Source organism: Alosa alosa, chromosome 23 (assembly GCF_017589495.1).
Source record: "Alosa alosa isolate M-15738 ecotype Scorff River chromosome 23, AALO_Geno_1.1, whole genome shotgun sequence".
Taxonomy (NCBI): Eukaryota; Metazoa; Chordata; class Actinopteri; order Clupeiformes; family Clupeidae; genus Alosa; species Alosa alosa.
Window position 1 is genome coordinate 22,012,601 of NC_063211.1, and position 18,689 is coordinate 22,031,289.

At 42.0% G+C, this 18,689-nt stretch overlaps 1 protein-coding gene across 1 annotated transcript in view; it reads left to right on the plus strand.

Moving 5' to 3' along the window:
• Nucleotides 1-18,689, plus strand: part of LOC125288458 (transmembrane protein 131-like) — a 43,722-nt gene that overhangs the window by 7,510 nt on the left and 17,523 nt on the right. Inside the window, exons 4-25 of the mRNA XM_048234846.1 lie at nt 386-454; nt 3,326-3,446; nt 4,421-4,537; nt 4,792-4,914; nt 5,294-5,374; nt 5,487-5,637; nt 6,227-6,283; nt 6,406-6,467; nt 6,562-6,670; nt 7,473-7,581; nt 7,803-7,956; nt 8,786-8,956; nt 9,582-9,692; nt 11,057-11,191; nt 12,557-12,661; nt 13,701-13,787; nt 14,200-14,352; nt 15,283-15,358; nt 16,023-16,137; nt 16,396-16,534; nt 16,820-16,929; nt 18,193-18,256. Coding sequence (XP_048090803.1) covers nt 386-454; nt 3,326-3,446; nt 4,421-4,537; nt 4,792-4,914; nt 5,294-5,374; nt 5,487-5,637; nt 6,227-6,283; nt 6,406-6,467; nt 6,562-6,670; nt 7,473-7,581; nt 7,803-7,956; nt 8,786-8,956; nt 9,582-9,692; nt 11,057-11,191; nt 12,557-12,661; nt 13,701-13,787; nt 14,200-14,352; nt 15,283-15,358; nt 16,023-16,137; nt 16,396-16,534; nt 16,820-16,929; nt 18,193-18,256 — 2,419 coding nt within the window. The remainder of the gene's footprint in view (nt 1-385; nt 455-3,325; nt 3,447-4,420; nt 4,538-4,791; nt 4,915-5,293; nt 5,375-5,486; nt 5,638-6,226; nt 6,284-6,405; nt 6,468-6,561; nt 6,671-7,472; nt 7,582-7,802; nt 7,957-8,785; nt 8,957-9,581; nt 9,693-11,056; nt 11,192-12,556; nt 12,662-13,700; nt 13,788-14,199; nt 14,353-15,282; nt 15,359-16,022; nt 16,138-16,395; nt 16,535-16,819; nt 16,930-18,192; nt 18,257-18,689) is intronic.

An 18,689-nucleotide genomic window follows, 5' to 3' on the forward strand; every position in this document is an offset into this window, starting at 1 on the left:
GTCTTCTCTCCATAAAGCTCTGGAGGTTTTTGTGGTGGCCACGGCACACACCCTGACTCGAACATGACTGATGATCTGAAAGCATGGCTGCTAATGTTTTGTTCATCATTGTGAAATGCACAAACACACCCTCAGCCACCAGGCTGGTTTGACCAGACCCCCCCCCCTCCCCCCCTTCTCTCTCTCATGTGCGAGCATGCACACACACACACGCCCTCACACACCCCCTACGTGTACAAACGAAAACAAACTGAGGCACTGGTTTGTCCACTACAGCAGATCCTTCTTGTACCTGAAGCAGCACATGTGTAATTTGACGATGAGCAGAAGACATGGCGTGCGTGTTCTACACAGCCTTATGCTTCCTCTCCTTTGTCTCTTCCAGCCCGCCCTTGCACCGGGGAAACTGCAGGCCCATACGCTTCGAGCCGCCCATGCTGGACTTCCATGAACAGTGAGTTACTCCCTTGGCCAGGCCCACATGCTAGAGCTGTGATTTCTCTCAGGTCTACTCCTGCAGGCATGTGGGACCATGTTTATATCTGTTCCCTCCATCCTGATTGTAGTCATGTGGAAGTGTCACAGAGTTTTATACTAACTTAAATTAAACTCATTTGGTAGAAATTATTGTCTGTTACCAGTATGTAATGCATTCTAATGTAATACACAATAGAATTACACAATATTCCTGTTTTTATCTAATCTTTTTTATTGTACATGTAATCTATTTGCTATTTTCTCTGTGCCATCTATTTTGCACTCTTTGGTCTTGGCTTTTGCAACGGCTGAAATCCCTTCAAACACACACACTGAGGCATCCACTGAGGCGTTGTGCATTCCAATTGGTTTGTTAGTGGTCACAGTTGGCGATGTGATTTGGCTTTGCTCTTTTACCACATTCGATCGTGTACTATGGATACACTTGGATTGATACAGCTGGTTGCATGAGGTGCTATGAACAATCTTTTACTTCTATGTTTGTTAGCTTTTGGTCGTTTTTTTGGCTCTGCTTATTGTACAGCTGGAAGTTCATGACTTCAGCAGTACAGAAGTAATTGTGTCAGTTCCGAAGCAGTGCAAGTATTGTATGCTGTCAGAAGTTAAAACATAATCTCCCTCAGTTGGTCTATCTAGATGTGAGTGTTTGCTAAATGATGCAATGTTTGTAAATATCAGCATAATATCTGTGGTCACACTGAGTCTCAACTTCTAGGTAATGTGTATTTTTGTTAACTCAAAATTAGTCATTGCAAAACAAACTTGGTTAGTACCGGAGGGCTTCAGATTGGAATTTAGCTAAAGGGAATGCACCTATTTGTACCCAAACAGGATGTGTTTTTTTATGTCTAGTTTGCTATTTTTGAATTCTGATAGATAGTTTGACGGTGAAGAACCCTCTTTGCATTTAGTGTTTCCTGTCGAAAGTTGTGGTTACCATTTCCGTCTAAAGGTTGTGTGTGTGTATGTGTGTGCTTGCTGTGCATGCTGGCATACGTTTATGTCATGCATTTTACATCATGTCAGTATTTTCAATATGCCTAAGGATAACAGGGAAATTAGTGTTTGTTTTCTTATAGTTTTCATTGGCTGGATTTCATGACTAGCATGTGTTCAGCTGAAGCATCTGTTGAGTGTGTAGAGAAGTGTTTCTGAAATTACACATCAGTGATGCAGATATGTATTGAGATCCTGTTTGTAATACATATGTGTGGAAACTAGAAAAAGATCAGGTTTACTTTAGAAAGAAGTTCAGCATAATGTGTTATCTGTCTTTCCATAAACTTGGACAGACTTATTGGGATTACTGACTGAGTGGGAAGGGGAGACAAACCATAACTCATGGTCTCTTTCTGTCTTACACACACACACACACACACACACACTTATTTTTCATCTCCTCACATCAACAAGTTTCTACTGTACCTTAATTCAACCTAATTTCAACAAATACAGATGGTAGGCCTACATGTAGCCCATCTGCCATGGTTGTGGGTCATCTTTTACCACTGAGTCAGTAGCTTCCGCATCTAACCGCTCTAGATGGCTGGTTTCCTGAACCCTGTAGATCTGTTAAAGAATGTCACAGGAGGCCTCCACGAAAGTGCAACTTTTTTTCGCAGGTTTGTGTTGAGTCTAAGCAGACAAACGCACCATCAGGCACATTGAGAATCAGTAAATTGCCGTCAGAAAAATGAAACATACACAGTTTGACTCAGCTTTAAACTTCTACGATTAAGCATAGTACATACAACTAAACTTATATGTACTATGCTTAATCGGAAAATTGATTCAACAGCCATTTCCATTCCGAGGCCAATTTTCTGACCTTTTTGTGTAGACCATGATTAGATTAAACATTGTTCTTTTGGCACCAGCTTTGAAAGAGTAGTCCACAAAGCCAGGGAATTGGCATAGTCAATAACTGTCTAGACGCCACCATGGACGGCACAATGCCTTACAACCAGCAACGCATGCCTTGGGCTGTGTGGGTCTCTGTACATTCACAAACACAGATAACACTCTGGCTCTCAACGTCCTCCTGACCGCATAAAAAAAGCCGTCCGCATTCCACGTTGTCATGCTTTTATTTTTATATCTTTTTTTCCCCATGTCTGAGTAACGATGACGCCTAACAATAAGACCTTAAGTCAAAAGCAGTCCCTCATTCAGACCTTTAAATCAGGTCTGTGCTTGTCTGAACTTGTCCTCCTTTCTGACCCCTCCCCGAATGTAAAGGCCGAAAGAAGACTTGCAGGGTGAACTTTTTTGAGACTTGCAGTTAGTAGCAGTGTGAGATCAGTGTCATTAAAGCGCAGCCTGCTTTCAGTTCTCCTCTCTTTGGACACATTGTTAACACTTCAGATATTGTTAACACTTCAGATAAAGTCATCTACATATCCTATAAAAAGGAGTCAGTTGAATGTTGTTCTCATACATAAATGTGAACTTGAAACAGGAGCTATGGAACTGTTGTTGTTGAAGAGTCTGTTTGACACCTGTGAATTTTGCATGGTGATATTTCAATAGGAACACTAGAGGTGTTTCTATATTGATCTGTAATGCATGTTTGGGAACGCTTATATAAATCTGATTTCTCTCTCCTTCTCTCTCTCTCTCTCTCTCTCTCTGTCTGTCTGTCTGTCTGTCTGTCTGTCTGTCTGTCTGTCTGTCTGTCTGTGTCTCTGTCTCTGTCTCTGTCTCTGTCTCTGTCTCTGTCTCTGTCTCTGTCTCTGTCTCTGTCTCTGTCTCTCTCTCTCTCTCTCTCTCTCTCTCTCTCTCTCTCTCTCTCTCTCTCTCTCTGTGTTTGTTTTTTCTTTCTCCTCAGGCCTGTTGGAATGCCAAAAATGGAAAAAGTTTACTTGCACAATCCTAGTTCAGAAGAAATTAGTTTAATATCTATATCAGCGACAACAGCGCATTTTCACGCTTCTTTTTTTCAAAACAGGGTAAGTGAAGTGTGGCGTTGAACCTCTGCAGAGAGAAAGGGGGAAATAAGTCTCCTTATCCTCCCCTGGTAAACTCTCCAGGCTGAAAAGGCCAGTGTTTTTAGAGTGACCGCAGTGCATTTTCTGACCACTCCACTAAATGCCTGCTTGGCAATGTGATTCTTTGTGCCCTTTTTTAAATTCATGCTTGTCTGGAGCAGGTCACCTAGAGTCAGTGTCCTTTACCTAATAAGCGTATGGTTTATTTAATGTCCCATGCTGCCTACCATCAGTATACTGACATTGGACTTACTCCAGTTTATGTTTTCTATTTAAGTGAATAGCCGACATTTATGGAGGAGTTGAAGTTGTTGGTGGTGGTATTGATCCAAAGCGAGGATATTGCTGTACGCTCTCTAAGAATTTTCTCCAAACCAGCTCTCACGTTCACAAAACAAGCAAGCTTGAAATATACAGAAATGGAGGCTAGTCAGCAATTCCTCTGCAATTAGAATGAGGATGTTGCTTGCTTGCTTGGATCCAAACAAAATAACTTCTCCAGTTCTTTGGAAAAAAGCAAAAAAACAAAGTCAAGACAGAACAAAACAAAGAAATCCTCTGATATATTGCATTGGTCCCACCCCACCAACAACCTGATTCATGTTTGGAATTTCAACCTTAATGACTAGCTGCCATATTTTGCCTTGTAAAGTTCAAACCTGGAATGGCTTTAGTTGGCTTTAAGTGTCACTTTGAGGAATCTCCTTCCCAGCTAAAGCTCTGTTTTTGTAGAATTCACCAATGTCACCGCATACCTCTCCCATGAACCTTTGTGCTGAATCGTAATTCTTCAACTCTTGTTTTGGAAGCCACCTGAATATTAACAGGTTAATGATTGATAGAACATGCATATTTTTGTGGTGAGCTGTTAAACTTTTCACGGCATACATTTGAAGTTTCAATCGTTGTCTCTCCTTGTCTCCTCTCCTCTGCAGATCATCCCTCCAGGGGGAAACACATCATTTGATGTGGTCTTTCTAGCGCGAGTAGTAGGCAACGTAGAAAATACTTTATTTATTAACACATCACACCATGGAGTGTTTACATACCAGGTAGGCATCTCAACAACCCACAAGAAAAAAATCGACACATTTCTTTCTCACAACCCTGCTAAAATTTGATAAACAAGTCATGGTTTGCTAGAACTTGATAAACAAGTCATGGAAAAGTTGTGTGTACTGTACACCACTTAGATCACACTGATATGCCCATGTCTTCCTCTACTCCTGACCACAATATGTTTATCATCACACATCTGCACCTACTGCATGGTAACAACATTTCCTGTTTGCGTTGTGTTTGAAAGGTGTTTGGTGTGGGCATTCCCAACCCATACCGACTCAGGCCCTTCATCGGGGCCAGGGTGCCTGTCAACAGTAGTTTCTCTCCCCTCATAAACATTCACAACCCACACAGTGAGCCCCTGCAGGTGAGTGCGCCGCCCGTCCACAAATCAGTCACAAACTACATGAATAATGAGTATGATTACTATGAGGTTTTGTTCAGACACAGACGCCTAATATCAGTGACTAAAGGTGACCATACACACGGATACTTTTACAGTAGTGTTGCGTGACTGATGTTGTTGCATCACTTTCCTGCTAATATTAGACAACACATTTTTATCTAGAGATCTTAAATCTGTAGAAACTTGTCACAATCATTCAATCAGAACATCAGGAACCTGTCATCTCATTGCTCAGCAACGTTGTTCAAAACATTGTCCCATGCATAATTGCCTTAAAGGTTCTCTTATTGGTTGGAGGTTGTGTAGATCACTAGTGTTTCCTCTTGTCCCGCCTCCTCAGGTTGTGGAGATGTACTCCAGCGGGGGCGACCTGCACCTTGAGCTGCCCACAGGGCAGCAGGGAGGGAACAGAAAATTATGGGTACGAACCTGGTCACCTACACCGGATCAGTGCCATTCTCTATGCTGTGGCCTTTACCTCCCTCACTCCCCAATGACTGTGTGTGTTCATGATGTGCTTCCCATGTCTGCAGGAGATACCTCCCTTTGAGACGAAGGGGGTGATGAGGGCAAGCTTCTCGTCACGAGATGCCGACAACCACACAGCCTTCATCCGCATCAAGACCAACGCCTCCAACGAGGACGAGTTCATCATCCTCCCCATGGAGGTCGAGGTCACTGCAGGTCAGTTCAGCTCTCGGAATGCGTCTTCAGAATTTAGAGTAATCTAGTAGTAACATGATTTTAAGGAGTTCTTTGAAATGACAGCAGGAAGTACTAATGACCACGCTGAAATTGTAGCACATTCGCTTATTCATCATTTAGCTGAAGCTCTTATCCAGAGCGACTTACAGTGAACTACAGGGGCATTCCTTCCTCTAGTGAACTACAGGGGCATTCCTTCCTCTAGTGAACTACAGGGACACACCTTCTCTAGTGAACTACTGTATAGGGACACACCTTCTCTAGTGAACTACAGGGACACACATTCTCTAGTGAACTACAGGGACAATCCCCCTGGCTCAACTAAGGCTTGAGTGCCTTGTTCATGGGCACAGTGGTGGAAGTCCCTGGGATCACTCGTAAGCTTTTATGTGTTTGGAGGCACCTGACCAACACCACTCAAATAATAAGTTATGGAATATGTTACGGAATATGTTACAGTAGACTTATGACATATTAAACATAAATGTCAAAGAGGTCTTTGCCGTTACATTTGACATTGTCATTGCATGAACTATACAGTTGAAAAATGTGTTTGCTTTGTTTGCAGCACCTGGTATATACTCCTCCATAGAAATGTTAGACTTTGGTACACTAAGATCTCAAGGTAAGGCCACACCTAAATCCATCTCAACAACCACAACACTGAATTTAATTTCTCTCGGGGCCTTTTAAGAAGCCTCAAACTATATATATATTTTTTTTTTATTCTTTTTTTTTTTTTAACAGATCGACCAAAGCAGTTGAATTTGCATCTGCTAAATTCAGGAATGAAAGATGTACCAATCACAGTGAGTATTGCACTGTCAACTGTCCCCGTCCACCTGCATGAAGTGCGCAGGCTTCTCTGCCTGCTGTCACTAACATCTGTTCTCCACTCCACAGAGTATACGACCAACGCCATCAAATGATGCTGTGTCAATAGAATTCAAGCAAATCACGCTTAAAGCTGGTGAAAATAAATACACCAAAGTTGCAAGTATTAGTTTTGATGGTAAGTCCTGTCAAGTCAGTTTATACAGTAAGTGGATGTTTTGTTGTGTTGTGGGATTTTAATCCAAACTTCAAGAATAGTGAAAGAACATGCGGTAGTTAGAGCAGATTATTCTGCAGCCCAAGTAGATGACACACCTGCTTTTGTGTTTTGTTACTGTGATGTTGCACACATGGAACATCTCTGTTGTGTTTTAGTGCTTCTGTGTTCTGATTTTCACCTTACCACCTTTCTAGCGAAGATCCTTTAATCCCTCTATATCCCTTCCTTTAATCCCTACCTATAATAATAAATATAATCCCACTGGAACATGACCTTCTTTTCGATCACAATATCTCGCATGCCACAAATATAGCTGAGCGCAGCAAGTGTTATGTAATGACGGGAGGCCCCGTTCAATCATTACTCTGAAAAATGAGATCCATGAATCCATTGGCTTGTCCAGCTGCTGTGAAATGAAACGGTTGCTGTGAGGACAAGAGAGTGTTATATAAGTCAACCGTGAGCAGAAGACGCTTGTCAAATTGTTGCCAGCTCATCGTGCATCATCGAAGCTTTCTGCTGTACATCAGAAGACATAATGTGTGTCTACTTTGTTATTTTTTGCTTTAGAACAAATGATCGACACAAAGCTTACAAAGCCAAAAAAACACTATACACACGGGAATGTGATCTTTAACGACGAGAAAAGCCATAACAGTGGCCTTGCGGAACTCTTAGCTTTACACTTGCACTGTGTGGGGCTCCTGATGGTAAGCGATATGCCGCTGGTTTAGCTTTTCCTTTCTTTTCTTCCCCCCAGCGTCAAAGGTGAAAAGACCACCACAGACATCTGGTAAAATAACAGTGAAAGCGAAAGAGAAAAGCTACTCCAAACTTGAAATTCCATATCAAGCTGAAGTTTTAGAAGGGTATGAACACTCTCTTTAATATCTAATATCGTTTCATAGAGCTAAAATATCTATTTAAGTGTTGTTATTACGGCAGAGATTGGATAATGTCTTGCTATTTTAAAATTATATATACAAAAAAACCCTTAAAAAGAGTTGAGTTGATTGCAGACTTGAGGTGGTAGACTTTTCTGTATATACAAATGTCTCCAGTCCCTCACCTCTATGTGTTTGCCTGGCAGGTATCTGGGCTTTGATCACACGGTCACCCTGTTCCACATCAGAGACAGCCCCCCAGACCCACAGGACCGGCCCATAGTCCTCACCAACACCTTCAACTTCCCCATTCTCATCCATGACGTCTCACTGCCGGAAGAGGCCAAAACCATGTTCAGAGTGAGTGAGTGTATGAGTGAGTGAGTGGTCTGTGTGTACCCACGTATGTGTGTGTGCCTTGTGAAGTGTGTGTGCATGTTTCCAGAGGTCAGTTTATTGAAGTGTGTGTGTGTGTGTGTGTGTGTGTGTGTGTGTGTGTGTGTGTGTGTCGCAAGCCTACAGGCATGTGATTTTCCTCTAAACAAATCTTGGGCTGATTAGCCCGTCACTGATAAATGCAAGTACAAACAAGCAACAACCAATCTCTACCTCTCCTCCTCCTCCTCTCCCTACCACCCTTCCCTGACCTCATTTCTCCTCTCTGTCCTCCATGTGTCCTCCTCTCTGTCTGCCAAATAATCCCTCTGCCCCCCGCTCTTATTTTTCCTCCTGCCATATCTCTCTTTCCTCCTTTTCTCCTCTCCTCCTGCCCTCTCTCTGCCCACTCTGTTCCTCTCTTTCCATCTGCATCTAACCTCCTTCCTCCCTCACCCCCCTCCTCTTCCTCTCATCCCTCCTCTTCCTCTCCTCTTCCTCCCTCACCCCCCCTCCTCTTCCTCTCCTCCTTCCTCTTCCTCTCATCCTTCCTCTCATCCTTCCTCTTCCTCTCATCCCTCCTCTTCCTCTCATCCCTCCTCTTCCTCTCCCCCCTACTCTTCCTCTCATCCCTCCTCTTCCTCTCCTCCTTCCTCTTCCTCTCATCCCTCCTCTTCCTCTCCTCTTCCTCCCCTCCTCCCTCCTCTTCCTCTCCTCTTCCTCTCCTCCTTCCTCTTCCTCTCATCCCTCCTCTTCCTCTCCTCTTTCTCCTCCCCTCCTCTTCCTCTCCTCCCTTCCTCTTCCTCTCCTGTAGGTGCAGAACTTCAGTGACTCTGTGTTGGTGCCGCCCCGCGAGGCCCGCTACATCTTCTCGCTGCACTTCCGCCCCTCGCGGCCCTCCATCCACATTGACAGCAACATCCTGCTGGTCACCAACGCCTCGCGCTTCCACCTGCCTGTGCGGGCCTACACCGGCTTCCTGGAGGTACACCACACCCATGATCTGTGCCGTTTGTTTACTCTTTCGCTCACTGGGTCACTCACTCACTGGGTCACTCACTCACTGGTTCACTCACTCACTGTCCTCCAAAAGACTCCTTTTGTCAGTGGGGTTTAAACCTGGTTTAACAGAGTGAGAATCAATAGTAATTCAGCACCGCTGCATTTAGTCTGTAATGGGAGATGGTTGGGGCTGTTGAGCTCTTTCTGCAGGGAATTATTCATGTGGCTTGTTTTTTTTTCAATACACCAAAAGCACTCAAGGCACTGTCCAATTTCTAAAACATAAAGTGTATACAAAAAAAAAAATCCAATCCAATCCAATTTTTTTTTTAAATAATGCTGATGTGAGAGGTAAGACATGTGTACTAATGCTTTCAGCTGCAGTCAAAACACCATGGGCACAGATGATCTCTCAGATTGTTTAGGTTTCACTGGCACCTCCTTGCTGAGTTTGAAATAGCTGCTTGAATAGATGTCTTCATTCACTGGAATGTGTATGTAAAACTCTACCACTTCAGTGATTCAGACATGAATAGCACTTTGTCAGTTGATCTGCTGTCTCTTAACGTCTTTCTCCTTGCTTATCTTTTTCTGCTTCGTCCCCGCAGCCCCTGGTTCTGCCCCCCAGCCTAGAGGAGCACCTCCTGGACTTTGGTGTCCTCAGTGCCACTGACAGCAGTAGCATTGTGTTTGTGGTGGTCAACAGTAATCCCATAGAGGTAATGTCACCAACTGCCTACCATGATTGATGCACTGCTTGTCTGTCCATATTACACGTCATTTGAATTTGATTCTTTCTTCTGTGTCTGGAACACCACTTCTCTGTCTCTGTGTATAGAGTCTTAAACTCACTTACTTGACCTGTTTCTGGAAGTCACATGTCCATCTCACTGCAAAACCAAAGGGCCCAGTATGTCCATAACTTTCAAAGATACAGATGGCAGCAAATCTGCCTGTCATGTCTGGGTCCCGGTTGTCCACTATCCAAAATTTACTATGTGTGTGTGTCTCTCTCTCTCTCTCTCTCTCTCTCTCTCTCTCTCTCTCTCTCTCTCTCTCTTTTTTTTCTCTCATTTTTTTTCTTTTACTCATCAAGTAAAGAAGTTGACAGGTGGGGCTCTTCTTGACCCAGTGTTCTAGTTTCATTGGTTGGTAATTTAGATCTCCTCACGTGTGTTATTTATTTTCATGGGTCTGGTGGTTTACTATTGTAAAATGACCTAGAAATCCAGCTGATTTCTAAACCATGCCATCTCTTTGTAAAAAGCAGATGGCTTACATTCCATTTGCCGAAGTCATTCTTTTTTTTATCATGTGTACCTTCTGTTGGGTAAACATCATCCTCCCTGAACTTGCAGGCTCAAGATATACAGATTGCTTCAACAAATATTTAACAGGACACGCATGACGGCGGCTCTAAAGATGGCCCCCCTTTGACTAGTGTGCCACACATTTGCCTTGACCTTGATCGCTGTGAGGGCAGCTCTTTGGGTTAGGTGTCTAGCCATTGTAGTGGATTCACATGGTTACCTGAGGATTAAATAAAAATAAACAGTAGATGACAGTTCTGGGTTAATAATACCACAGTTACCTAACAATACCGAATAGGAGGTGGAGCTCTGTGGCACTGTCTAGTTACCAATTATCCTGATTATGACCTCTCTTTTGTTCTCTAGCTCCAGTAGAGAAAAGCAGCATAGGACAGTAAATAGGACGTGGGGGTTATCAAAAATACTGAATCCAATACTGATTAGCTCTTTTTTTTTTTTTCCATTCTTAATGTATTTTATTTATTCTGTTGCTCCGATTGCACTTGTCCCCATATCAAACTGCTTCTGAGAGTCAGATCTTTAAGCACTATTTTGTGCACTAAAGCAAGACTTCACCGGTGCCATCCTATACCTGCATTCTGGACAAACAAGTGTGACTTTGGCAGTATTGTGCTGTATTTGTTGAAATATATTGAAACTGCCATTTCTTAAAAAGAGGATTATGTTAAATATTGAAAGATACAGTATATATGAAGGGTAGGCGTGTGTCTCTTGATCCCTTTCGAACCTGGCCATTTTCTTCTGGCCCTCAGCTGGTGATTAGGCCTTGGCTGGTGACTGGGGACAGTCTGTCCATGGAGCTGCTGAGGACGGAGAGGGGCAACAGAACCACCGCGCTGGCCCGGGTCAAAGACCTCCACAACGCCACAGCCTCCACACACAAAACGGTAAACTCACCACCACAGAGGGACAGGAGCCCAAGAGGCCGGGCACGACCGCAATGTTGTGTCCAGACTTACGCCTTGTCCTAACCGGACGCAATGCGAGCGAACGTTAACGATACAATCCGTTTAATTCCATTGTTTTCAATTGGAGCGTCCTGACTGCAAGCGACGCAAGCAGTGCGATGCAACGCGACATTTTGAGAGAACTTTTGTCGGACGCCCCGTGTCTATTTTCTTTCTGGCGCTTGCGTTGCACTGCTATTTTGAATGAGGGATATGACTCAATAGAAGGGCATATTTAACGGATTCTGCGTAGACGGATAACATTGACAGTTGCTCTCTCGGATCCTGTTTGGACTAGGTGTTACACTGTTTTTAAACTGTATCCTCTCTATTTTTGTCATGTTGTATAAAGCCTGCCCTTTGCCTTTCTGGAAAAAAAAGTTCTGTACCAGCTAAATGAGCCATTGGTGTGGTTAGCACATCAAGGCACCAAGAGGTCTGCCTGAGTGCTTTCATGCTAAAGCTTGATGATGAATGCTTTAATCCTCTACTGTGTCATTGACTAATGCACATACATACATACATACATACACACACACACACACACACATACATACATACATAAGATGTTAAGCAGAATGAGTCATTTGGAGGCAACATGTTTGTGTAAAGTACCAAGTCAATGATACTTTGTTCTTGTTTGATGTCCAGATACGGTAAAAGAGGAACAATCTTTATTTGGTGCATCAGCTGATGTTGCTTCCTGTTCTGTTTTGAGTGATTCTAACTGATATGGAGGATGTTTCTTGTGAACGCCATTGAATTGGTAAATACGCAGCATGTCTGTAACTTGCCATAATGAGGATTATTTTGTTGTAGTTTTTTTTTCCTTCCGACATACTGACATCTTTTTTTTCTTTTTTCTATTGCTTTAGTGCATTAGGGAAGAGTAGTGCATTACTGCCATATATTATCATCATCCCTGTCAATGATCATGTTCTCTCTTCTCAGTTCAAACACTCAAAACAGAGAGACTGATGCAAAGCCATTCAAACACCTAGACATTTATTATTGAAGATCATTTTTCCCTCTTGTCTATATGAGGTCATATCCATGACCGTTACTGGCTAACTGTTTCACCTTTTAAAAGGCTAAATAAATATTCCCTTCAGCAGTTATCTGCCCAGGGCCTCTTAGCATTCGTACAGCGGCGTCAGTGATATGAGTGGGGATATGGCATCCCTGTGAAGGCACCATTGTTTGTTATAGTATAAACACATAGCTCATTTGAGTCATAGGGAAAACGGTATGAAAATGTGTGTGTGTGTGTGTGTGTGTGTGTGTGTGTGTGTTCCCTCTCTCCAGGTCATCCTGGCCTCTGGTTATTATGCAGCTTTCAGGGTAACGTTGGTTGCTAAGGACCTGGAGGGCGTGTACGACGGGGCGGTGCACATCACGACAGATTACGAGGTGAGCCTCTACGCTTGGCCGTGTCCGCTAGTCATAACTCTTTACTCTGTTTACACTGCAACTGTTATTGGGAGACCATGTTTTCAGGTTTTCTCTTGACTGCATAGTAACTCTGGTCCAACCTCATGGACTTTGAACAGTGTCTTGTGCACTGAATCAGACCTATTGCTGTTGCCTCTACAGTATGTACATCACTTACAGTGCTGGCCAAAAGTAAAGTTGACTGAAAAGAGGAATATAAAATCATCTTTTGGAAATTGGTCTTAATGCCTTAAGTGAAAAATGAGGAAATATCTAACCTTTAAAGACACCAATTTTCTTAGTGAATGAATAATGTATCATAAATAAATAAATGTTCTTCCTTAAAATACAGGGGTCATAAGTATTGGCACCCCTATGTTAAATTCCCATAGAGACAGGCAGATTTTTATTTTTAAAGGCCAGATATTTCATGGATCCAGAATACTGTGCATCCTGATAAAGTTACCTTGGCCTTTGGAATTAAAATAGCCCCACATCATCACATACCCTTCACCATACCTAGAGATTGGCATGGGTGTTATTTCAGTTAGCCTATTAGCTGGTTTGATTTGCATTGAGCTCAATGAGCAAAAATCTGCCTGTCTCGATGGGAATTTACCATAGGGGTGCCAATACTTATGACCCCTGTATTTTAAGGAAGAACATTTATTTATTTATGATACATTATTCATTCACTAAGAAAATTGGTGTCCTTAAAGGTTAGATATTTCCTCATTTTTCACTTAAGGCATTAAGATCAATTTCCAAAAGATGATTTTATATTCCTCTTTTCAGTCAACTTTAGCATGGGTGCCAATACTTTTGGCCAGCACTGTATTTGTGTTGATTAGCCAATAAGCACGGTACTGATTGATTTATTGCTGCTTGATCATATCGGCTTACGTTGAATGTTATATTGCCGTACCATTAAAGTCCACTAAGACTATTGAAGAGTTCCTCAATGCAGATTTATGGATGTGTTTTCATGCCTAGATGTGTTTGTGTATCCTTTTTTCAGATATTGACCATTCCGGTGAAGGCTGTGGTTGCAGTGGGCAGCCTGACCAGTTTCCCGAAACACATCATCTTTCCACCATCTTTCCCAGTAAGATTCTAACCTACCTCATCTCCATACAGCGTAACATACAGTAGCATAGTGTACCTACTGAAAACATGTTTGTACCTTGATGCCTATTAAAAGCATGTTTGAGCTTAACATGCATGAACTGAAGTAATCAGATGATGTGAACAAAATTGTTGTCTTATCGCATTACCATTACTAAAATATGGTAAAACGTATTCAGTAGGGAGTAAAGTGTGTGTGTGTCTGTGTGTCTGTTGTCTGGTAGTGTATGTAACAGTCATGTTGTGCCACACGCAGGGTAAGGTGTGTGTGGCAGTGTGTGTGTGTGTGTGTGTCTGGTAGTGTATGTAACAGTCATGTTGTGCCACACGCAGGGTAAAGTGTGTGTGTGTGTCTGGTAGTGTATGTAACAGTAATGTTGTGCCACACGCAGGGTAAAGTGGTGCACCAGTGCTTGAGCATCAGCAGCTCATTCTCCCAGAAGGTGAAGGTGCAGCACATCATGTCGCTGACAGAAGACCCACGCTTCTACTACAAGCGCCTCAAGAACAGCAAAGATGAGCTTGAACCCAAACGCAGGTCCAAGGTACAGCCAACTTCTCACACCAGGGATTTATATCTCTTTAAACTCCTCAAATTAAATCTGAATTTGGTAAATTAGCTTTGGAATTTTTTTCATCTAATAAATGGAACAAATTGCAAGAATTGTTAAAATTAGATAGGTTTGTGTCACTAGACCAACTCAAGGGTATGATTGATGATGTGGCTGTTGACAATGTTCTTGCTTTCACTAATATTTTTACCTTTATTATTATTATTATTATTATTATTATTATTATTATTATTATTATTATTATTATTATTATTTATACATATATACATATTTCACTTCTTTTCTTACTATTTATTATTTGCCTTTTGTACCTATTTATTGTTCTTGTTTTGTTATTTTGATTATTGTTGTTGTATGTTTTGTAACTCGGGGCATTGCTGTAAAAGAGCTTGATGCTCAGTCAATTTCTCCCTGAATAAAAAACGGTTGATGATGATGATCATACCCGTCACTGACAGCCGAGGTAGTTTTTGTATCAGAAAGTGATGTGCTCATGAAGTGATCAACATAAAACATAACACAAAACATGAAAGCCTAAAACATAAAAAAAAAGATCTCAGGCACTGCGCTGCAGTTGAGGTGTGGGATGGGCTGCTTAATATAAAACGGCTGACAATGACCTTGACCATTTTCTGGCACAGAAACTTTCCTTGCTTTAAGCCTTCAACTACCTTGAAAGTCACCTCCTCAATACAGACACACACAGAGGAGTGTTGGCAGTAGTTGGCATCTACAAGGACTTGTGCCTGAGGACTCGTGTAGTAACGTGATCCCCTTGAAAACATCACTGTGAAAAACACCCCTCAGCAATGCTGTACAGTACACACACACAACAAACATGGACACACAGTCTGAATTGGGTCTTTATTATTTGGTGAGATGTTGCTTTGTTGTTTTTTGCAGGTCGCAAATATTTATTTCGATGCCAGTTTACAGTGTGGCAACCACTGTTATGTAGGACTGCCTTTTCTGAGAAAATGTAAGTACATATCATATCATACACTACTCACAAAAAGTTAGGGATATCTGGCTTTCGGGTGAAATTTAATATTTCAGTACAAAAAGTACCGAAACACTAAACTGCTGGACATGTGCATTCAAAATTTAGAGGTGGTCACATTAAGTTCACCCGTAAAGGTTATAGTGGATTTTAGGTTCATCCTGAAATTTTACCCGAAAGCCAAATATCCCTGACTTCTTGTGAGTAGTGTATATGATTTGAAAAGTCCCCCATTTTATTTTGGCACCTCTGGTAATGCCATGGCACACCTACTTGGATGATCCTAATCCAACTAGTGTACCCAACTAAACTTATTTCATACCTGACTCAACTTATTTCCCTCTGCCTTAAAATTATAGAAATTAAAAGTTTACAATAAAGCCAGCATCTGCTAATTAGTCCGTCACCTTGTTGTGTGACATTTCATCATGCAACAATGCACTAACATTTGTTTGCAGAAACAATAGAGCTTTGTTGCCTGCAACTCTGGTTCTTGGCCCTATTTATTGAAGTTGAACAAGTGAAATTATTGGGGTCCAAGCAGTAATCTGTCTGAGCAGTTCTTGTATGTTTTGGTTTTATTCTACTGTAAATGAAGGAGCATGCCTGTGTCCCCTATGCGTCCCCTATGTCTTCCCCTCAGATGAGCCAAAGCCCCACGGGCCTGTGATGCAGGAGGACCTGTTTGATGGGGATGCAGACCTGCACCAGATGCTGCTCAAGACCTGGGAGGAGATCAGGGACAGCTCCAGACACGAGTGAGTAGCCCATGGCTGTACCACTGCCATTTATTAGGGAAAGGGTACGCTCATCATCACCCTCATTATCAATAATTTAAGAGTTGGCCGAAGAATGCATATTATTATGATGACTATTTCTTGCAGTAAATTATTTTTTTTTTTTGGGGGGGGTTCACTTTGGATAAAAGCAACCACTAAGTAACACAAACCTAATATTTGGCATTGTTGTTCTTGTTGTCATCAAGCAATCATTTTAACCATCTGCACAATTTGAAGGGTGGAAGGCGTCTTTGAGGTGAACACTGACCTGCAGAAAAACGTGCAGGCTCGGGTCAGTGCCCGCGTGATGTGGCCCTCCCTGGTCCAGTCGTCATGGCAGATCGTCTTTCCTCTCACCAACACCAACAGCTCCTCCGTAAGCATCTCCACATCTCACTCACAATGCTAGTGTGTCCGTCAGCAGCTTAGCTTTTTAGTCTAAAAGGCCTAGCCCAGCCTTTTAGTCTACATACCCCCTGCAACCTATTTTTGACACTTACTTACCATGGTTAGACGGAAGTGTAGGCATAAAGTTTTTTGTGAACATTTCCTAGACATCTCCAGATGAGTTGTCCGAGAGTGAGCTTTAAATGAGCTGAGTGAGCTACACTGCCTTCACCCTTTTCAAGAAATCCTTACGCTGTTCTTGTGATGTTTGCAGGAAGTGGAAGTTTTACTTGAAAACCCAGCTGATGTCCCCGTCTACGTTCAGATCGTCCCCCTGGCCCTCTACCCCAACCCTGCAGCGTTCGCTGAAAAACTCTTAGAGAGGTAAAGTCTTTGAGTACAGATATGATGTATGATAATATGTTTATCAACACCGTGCAGGGCTCTACAGTGCGCCCATTTCACTCGCACATGCGAGTAAAAATAATTGCGTGCGAGTGCAAAAAAATATTTAGGCGCACTGGTGCGAATGACTTCTAGCCAAGTCAATGTTGGTCTACATTTTCGAGTACTCAACATCGCGAAACATTACTGGTGCGAACCATAAAATCACGTCGCCAATATAGCATAAAACTCGCTAGTTGCTTCTATCAAATTTAAGGGTGCGTTGAAAAAGCGGAAAGTTAGACTAGCCAGCCAAGATGCAAAGTAGAACTAATTTCTTCAATCCACCGAATTCATTGGATATATGAGGAACAGGATGAGATTCTAAGAATGCAGTGAGGGAAGGAAAAGGTAACATGCCTTTTAGCCCAGTTGACATTGGCTGCAATATGCAAAATATAGCTGTAGCTTAACAGGCACAAAAGTAGCCTCCCGTAATACTCTCCGCTTTATTCAAAAGTAGAACGCTACAGACAACTCCAGGCTTCCATGCATGCTTGTTTGTTTTACAATCGAATACAAGCTGAAGTGCAAAACGAAAGTAAGCATAGGCCTACCATCTGCCTACTGCCTCCATCAGTGCAGATATTTCAAATAAATATAAATATCATTGATTAGACTATGTTGGGTTTTGTTGAAGAGAAAGTTCACGGTTTTAGTAGTAGGCTAGTATTGGGCAGTATGCAGTCAGATAGGTCACCATGGGCATATTTGGATTAGCTATAGGTGGATTCACAAATAAATAAATTGGCCTAAGGACCTACATTTGGCAGGATAGCGTACTTCATACAGGCTATATGCAAATATGGCAATGTATTATATTATTTTACATTAACAAAATGTAGAAAAATAGGACGGACTGAAAATAAAGTAGGCACTGATGTTCTTTAAAATCTTGTTTCCTGTAAATGTTGTCAGTCATTCGTAATCTTCGTAATTGGTGCATTGGCATGTTTAACTGTTAGCTGCAGTGTAAAGTTACATTATGTGTAAGTTAAGTACAGAACTGACTGTGCCCCCAGATTTTTGTCTGTGCTCCTACATTTTTTAACTTGGGCGCACAAGTGCTCCTGGAAAAAAATGTTAGTGTAGAGCCCTGCCGTGATATATTCTTTCTGATAACTGTACAGTGTAATGCCATTTTGAAGTTTAGTAGTAGTGTTTGATTGTGTGTGTGTGTGTTTTCTCTATCTTCATCTGCAGGCTCCCAGTCAAAAATCTCCCCATTGATACAACCACTTTAGAGTTCCAAATCCACAGGAATCAGGTGAGTAACGTGTTCTATTATTTCCTCCATGTTTCAGTGGAGATGCAGTGTTTTTAGTGAGCTTGGCCTCTTATTCATTGCTCATGGTTTAGGAAATGTGTCATTTGTTTTCTCCCTTTTTTTGCATCAGGTCTTTTTCCCATTAAATGGTTTAATCTATGTAGATTTGGAGATGTAGAAGTTAAATTGATTTGAATAGAAAATACCACAATCCTTTATTTTTAGCCACCCACTGCACCACATGTTCTGTGTGTGACATTTAAAACATTTTTAATATAATAATAAAAAAAACATCACAACTGTAATCTCATTTTCCCATTTTTATTATTATTGGTGGCTTCACATTCATAATGATCCGTAGCGTCCTGCTTCTCGGCTGACTTGGCTATTGTGCGGGAGTCGTTGCCAATCAGATAAAAAGGCAAAAGTCAAG